This window comes from Ixodes scapularis, unplaced genomic scaffold (assembly GCF_016920785.2).
Source record: "Ixodes scapularis isolate PalLabHiFi unplaced genomic scaffold, ASM1692078v2 PGA_scaffold9__187_contigs__length_104089568, whole genome shotgun sequence".
NCBI lineage: Eukaryota > Metazoa > Arthropoda > Arachnida > Ixodida > Ixodidae > Ixodes > Ixodes scapularis.
In genome coordinates, this window is record NW_024609884.1 from 71,904,107 (window position 1) to 71,910,498 (window position 6,392).

At 48.7% G+C, this 6,392-nt stretch overlaps 1 protein-coding gene across 1 annotated transcript; it reads right to left on the bottom strand.

Moving 5' to 3' along the window:
- Positions 1–560: 560 nt before the first annotated feature.
- LOC120844847 (involucrin-like) lies at positions 561–1,337 on the bottom strand. The gene has a single exon (XM_040216820.1). The coding sequence runs from the start codon at positions 1,335–1,337 to the stop codon at positions 561–563; it is 777 nt and encodes a 258-aa protein (XP_040072754.1).
- Between the last annotated feature and the right edge of the window lie 5,055 nt (positions 1,338–6,392).

The window sequence follows — 6,392 nt, forward strand, 5'->3', positions numbered from 1 at the left end:
CTGGGAGGTCATCTTCAGTTCCTGATCCTGGGAGGTCATCTTCAGTTCCTGGTCCTGGGAGGTCATCTTCAGCTCCTGATCCTGGGAGGTCATCTTCAGTTCCTGATCCTGGGAGGTCATCTTCAGTTCCTGGTCCTGGGAAGTTAACTCCAGTTCCTGGTTTGGGAGGTCATCTTCTGTTATTGACCCTGGGAGGTCGTCTTCAGTTCCTGACTTGGGGAGATAATCTTCAGTCCCTGATCCGGGGAGATTCCGTTCTTGATCTGGAGAGGTCATCTTCAGTTCCTGATCCTGGGAGGTCATTTTCAGCTCCTGATCCTGGGAGGTCATCTTCAGTTCCAGATCCGGGGAAGTCACCTTGAGTTCCTGGTCCTGGGAGGTCATCTTCAGTTCTTGATCCTGGGAGGTCATCTTCAGTTCCTGATCCTGAGAGGTCATCTTCAGTTTTTAATATTAGGAGGTCATCTTCAGTTCCTGACCCTGGGAGGTCATCTTCTGTTTCTGTTCCTGGTTCTGGGAGGTCATCTCCAGTCCTGATCCTGGGAGGTCATCCTCATTTCCTAATCCTGAGAGGTTATCTTAAGTTCCTGGTTCTGGGATGTCACCCTCAGTTTCTGGTCGTGAGAGGTCGTCTTCAAATCCTGATCCTGGGAGTTTGTCTTCAGATCCTGATCCTCAGAGATGGTCTTCTTCAGTTCCTGATCCTGTGAGGGTATCTTCAGTTCCTGATCCTGGGAAGTCATCTCCAGTTCCTGGTCCTGGGAGGTCATCTTTAGTTCCTGATCCTGGGAGGTCATCTTCAGTTTCTGATCTTGGGAGGTCATCTTCAGTTCCTTATCCTGGGTGGTCATCTTCAGTTTCTGATCCTGGGGGGCCATCATCTGTTCCTGGTTCTGAGAGGTCATCTCCAGTTCCTGATCCTGGGAGGTAATCCTCTGTTCCTGATCCTGAGAGGTCACCTTCAGTTCCTGGTTCTGACATGTCACCTTCTGTTTCTGGTCCTGAAGGGTCGTCTTCAAATCCTGATCCTGGGAGGTCGTTTTCAGATTCTGACCCCGGGAGGTCATCTTCAGTTTTTGATCCTGGGAGGTCATCTTCAGTTCCTGATCCTGGGAGGTCATCTTCAGTTCCTGATCCTGGGAAGTCATCTCCAGTTCCTGGTCCTGGGATGTCATCTTCAGTTCCTGATTCTGGGAGGTCATCTTCAGTTTCTGACCTTGGGAGGTCATCTTCAGTTCCTGATTCTGGGAGGTTATCTTCAGTTTCTGATCTTGGGAGGTCATCTTCAGTTCCTGATCCTGGGTGGTCATCTTCAGTTTCTGATCCTGGGAGGCCATCATATGTTCCTGGTTCTGGGAGGTCATCCGCAGTTCCTAATCCTGGGAGGTAATCCTCCGTTCCTGAACCTGAGAGGTCATCTTCAGTTCCTGGTTCTGACATGTCACCTTCAGTTTCTGGTCCTGAGAGGTGGTCTTCAAATCCTGATCCTGGGAGGTCGTCTTCAAATCCTGATCCTGGGAGGTCATCTTCAGTTCCTGATCCTGGGAGGTCATCTTCAGTTCTTGATCCTGGGAAGTCATCTCCAGTTCCTGGTCCTGGGAGGTCATCTTCAGTTCTTGATCCTGGTAGGTCATCTTCAGTTTCTAATCTTGGCAGGTCATCTTCAGTTTGATTCTGGGAGGTCATCTCCAGTTCCAGATCCGGGGAAGGCACCTTCAGTTCCTGATCCTGGGAGGTCATCTTCAGTTCCTGTTCGTGGGAGGTCATCTTCAGTTCCTGAGCCTGAGAGGTCATCTTCAGTTCCTGGTTCTGGGAGTCACCTTCAGTTTCTAGTCCTGAGAAGCCGTCTTCAAATCCTGATCCTTGGAGGTCGTCTTCAGATCCTGGGAGGCCAGCTCTAGTTCCTGATCCTGGGAGGTCATCTCCAGTTCCTGATCCTGGGAGGTCATCTCCAGTTCCTGATCCTGGGAGGTCATCTTAAGTTCCTTACCCTGGAAAGTTATCTCCACTTTCTGGTCCTGGGAAGTCATCTCCAGTTCCTAGTCCTTAGAGGTCATCCTCAGTTCCTGATTCTGGGGGTCCTTCAGTTCCTGATCCCGCAAGGACATATTCAGTTCCTGATCCTGGGAAGTCTCTAGTTCATCATCTTCAGTTCCTGATACTGAGAGGTCATCTCAAGTTCCTGATCCTGGGAGGCCATCTTCAGCTCCTCATCCTGGGAGATTACCTTCACTTCCTTACCCTAGGTAGTCATCTCCCGTTCCTGGTCCTGGAAATGATCTCCAGTTCCTTCTCCTGGGAGATCATCTTCAGGTCCTGATCCTGGGAGGTCATCTCCAGTTCCCGATCCTGGGAGGTCATCTCCAGTTCCTGATCCTGGGAGGTCATCTTCAGTTCCTGATCCTGAAAGTCATCTCCAGTTCCTGGTCCTGGGAGGACATCTCCAGTTCCTGGTCCTGAGAGGTCATCCTCAGTTCCTGATCCTGGGGGTCCTTCAGTCCCTGACCCTGCAAGGACATATTCAGTTCCTGATCCTGGGAAGTCTCTAGTTCATGGTTCTGGGAAGTCATCTTGAGTTCCTGATCCTGGGAAGTCATCTTCAGTTCCTGATCCTGTGAAGTCATCTTCAGTTCCTGATACTGGGAGGTCATCTCAAGTTCCTGATCCTGGGAGGCCATCTTCAGCTCCTGATCCTGGGAGATTACCTTCACTTCCTTACCCTGGGTAGTCATCTCCCGTTCCTGGTCCTGGAAGTGATCTCCAGTTCCTTGTCCTGGGAGATCATCTTCAGGTCCTGATCCTGGGAAGTCAGTTCCTGATCCTTGGAGGTCATCTTCATTTCCTGATCCTGGGAAGTCATCCTCAATTTCTCATTCTGAGCCTGACGGGTTCGCGCATCGCCTTATGAGTCCACCTAGATCACCATTCCCTCATCCTGCTGGGCCCACTACAAGCACGCCTCTTTTCTCAACGCCTGACACACCTTCGCCAACGGCACTACTGAAAGACCACAACGACTGCTGTGTTGTGAGTGTTAGTGTTAGTGAAGTTGTCCTGCCAACCACACAGCATCCAAATACTGACCAATCTCAGCCGCAGGGTCGATCTAAGAGAAAAATAACTCTTCCAGCCTGTTTCAAATATGATGAGTTGTCATTCTACTCATCATAAAAGTCGAAGTTGTTGGAAATATCAGATTTAAAAAATGTGTAGGCATTCTTACGTTACAAACGTAAGGTCGTCGACGTATTGAACTTTACATACTAGTGCGTTTAATGTGTTAAGTGCCTAGGGTAAGAACTACAAGTATTATGTGTATCGATGTGTTCGGTTGAGAATGCCCAGGAAGTGTTGAAATTTGTGATGCCCGGTGATATTTTGTTGGGTTGTATTTATTTCATGTTCTGCTCTCGTTTATTGCACATGTTCATTTTCTTTTTTTAACAGACAATACCGTTATACCTTTTTAGCCATTTTCCATCTGTCTGAGAGACTTCGAACGTCATGCAATGTGTTTTTACGATACTGTATCCTTGTAATGTTCAGTCCTGATGACAAACACGTATCTGCATTTTTGTTTTCAATTTTACAGACCCTGCAGGCTGTGTAGTTTTCTTTTCTTTTTTTTTTTTTTTTTTAGTAATTTTTGTGTTATGTCAACGTTGCTATATCCTATATCAGCTCTAGATACAGTGGTCTGGAAATTGCAGCCCCCGCGGGGTTACAGAACAATTTTCCTGTGTGCGTTCCAATTGTGTTTGGTTCATACTCAACAACGATCATAGCCATGGCAATCCCTAACACACTAACACTAACTAATTAGCACACCAATTGCCATGAGCTGTATTCTCAACTTTCCCCACAATTCTTTTCTTTTTTTTTTTAAAAAAAAGGGGAAACAGTTTCATTTTTTGACGTGGAAAAGGTACTGAAGTGAAAAGTGACCTATTGTGGAGTTCATTCTTTTGAAGCTTTAAATGGTATTATATCGTACTTTTCTCCTTATGTTGCTTTGTACGTCGTTCATTGTTTTCTTAAAAGAGGGAAAATGTAGCATGGCCATATTGAATGGGTTAAAACAGCGCAAAAAACACGAAGGACCAGTAAAAGGAAACACACAGACACAGCGCTTCCTTTTACTGGTCCTTCGTCTTTTTTGCGCTGTTTTAACCCATTCAATATGACCATCAACCAACTCGCCCAACTTTCCACCTTGATGTAGCATGGCCTCTGAGATTTTTTGGCGCGCAAAGCTTTCCTTCGGCCCATCCGAACACTCGGCTCCCAGCAAAAGGAGCGTATGGCACAGTTTCTCCAGAGCACCGCAACGTGGGGCGAGTTCATGTCCATACCAACATCACAAAGGTAAAATTTGTACACGCGGCAAAGAGCAGCATGAAAAAGAAGGCCCTGCCAAAGCTATGGCATGAGCGGTGTGGCATCTGAGCTCGAGTCTAAAGCGCTGGCGCGCCCAGGCTTGGCAGGTTTTTGTTTCAATTTTTAGTAAGCCCGCCCCGGTAGTCTGCAGCAAGGTCAACTGCAGCAAGCAACGAGTATAATTCCCGCAAACAAGCGCATTTTCACTGTCCACCTAGCAAACATACTGCTCCCTGCGTGCAGCAGGCTCAAGCTGCACAAGCAAGTGAGCAGACCCGATGAAAAAGCAATGCAGCTCGCGGCTATTTCCACCGCACGGCGGCGCAACGTGCGTAGTCTCCTATTATAGAGCCTAGATTGTAGAGATCTTTCTCAGACCATGGGGAGCGTTTGCAATTTAATTGCCCGACGCCTCCTGCGGAGACTAGTCAGAAGTGAGCATGTGCTGCGTTTTTGCGGGCCGAGGAGGAAAGCAAGCGGAAAGGTTGAGACGTTTGCAGTCGATCACCGCTTTCGGCACGCCCTCGCAGCTCGTACTGCAACCGCGGTCCATAACCCGTGACCCCAAAACGATCTGTAATACAGGCTCTCTGACACTTCTCTTTAAAGGAGCAATGCAACAATTTTTGTACTCTGCGCAAATACCGCTTAAAACGGATCCCTAACGTTAATGACCTATGAAACACGCGTTCGTTTTTCACTCCACGCAATAGAAGTCCCAGAAAAAAAAATTAAAAAAAAAAACGAGCAGCCTTCACCCCCTCAACTCGCAGCCAGAACAAGCGGCCACGTGATCTGGAGCCGATTATATGCCGCCAGTGTTGATCATAGCCACGCGCTGGGGTTAGCAAAGCGCAGGACACGCGCTGAGTTCCAGACATTGTTATGGCTCGGCTGTTGTCGTCGTTGCAGCGATTGGACACGGGTCACTACCCGAATGCTTCTCGAGCTAGCAATTATCACGAGCCAAAGTCGAGTACCCACGCAATGCTCGGGTCCAATCTATGAACCGCATTCAAATATCGTCACTTGGGTGTACTGCGATCCCCGAGTTACGTCATCAAATTTTGCAAAGGAGAGATTGAATGAAAATGATCGCTTTTGTCCTTGAAATTACACCGCAACAAAGGAGTTTCTTGGCCAGTGGCGTTGCGTGTGAGTATCGTTGAGTCCCAGGTGTGCCAGTAAGCTCGTGTCAAGTGAAAAACATTCCAATTGAATATCGTTCCACAGCTCCTTTAAGGTGTCTCCCGGCGTATGGAACGGCCTGAGAACCCTGCGCGCCAAAAATCTCGGAAGCCAGGGATGTAGTAATCTGACTTCGCTTAGTCGGGACTTTTAGCAAACCGCTGCCGGGTGTTCGGCGTACCGCACTAACGGACCCTTTGAAGCATGCTTCTAAGCGCGCGCCCCGCGGTCACGGTACCACCCGGGCCCGCGCTTAAAAGCACGCTTCAAAGGCTCCGGTAGTGCGGTACGCGGAGCACGGCAACGGTTTGCTAAAGGTCCTGTAGTGTTTCGAGATTGCGCTATGGTACGACCGTACACGCGGTGCCTGCTTATGACGTCATGTTGTAAATAAAAGTTGGGCCGCGCGCTGAATGCGACGTTGTTCTGCCTCGAGAATCGTCGGAGTTGGTCGTCTCATTAGAGACTTTCAGCAAAACCACTACCGTGTTACGCGTACCGCACTACCGGAGCCTTTGGAGTATGCTTTTAGGCGCGCGCCCAGAAAATACCGTGACCGCGGGGCACGCGCTTAAAAGCATGCTTCAAAAGCTTCGATAGTGCGGGTACGCCGAACACGGTAACGGTTTTGCTAAAGGTCCCTATTACTTTGGACCGGTGCGGCCTTCCAAAACCCCCTAGACTGACAGGCCTCTCCGCTCTTCCTATGACGTCAAGGTTCATATCACATAAGCGAATGACGTTTAGCAAATGACGTTTTAGCGAACAGCGGTCGTCTGAGCGAATCGACGTTTTAACGAATGACGTCTTAAGGTTGAACTCAGTGG

What these genes read in the sequence shown, in the direction of transcription:
- LOC120844847 (XM_040216820.1), bottom strand. Translation starts at nt 1,337, where the DNA reads ATGGCCTCCCAGGATCAGAAACTGAAGATGACCACCCAGGATCAGGAA.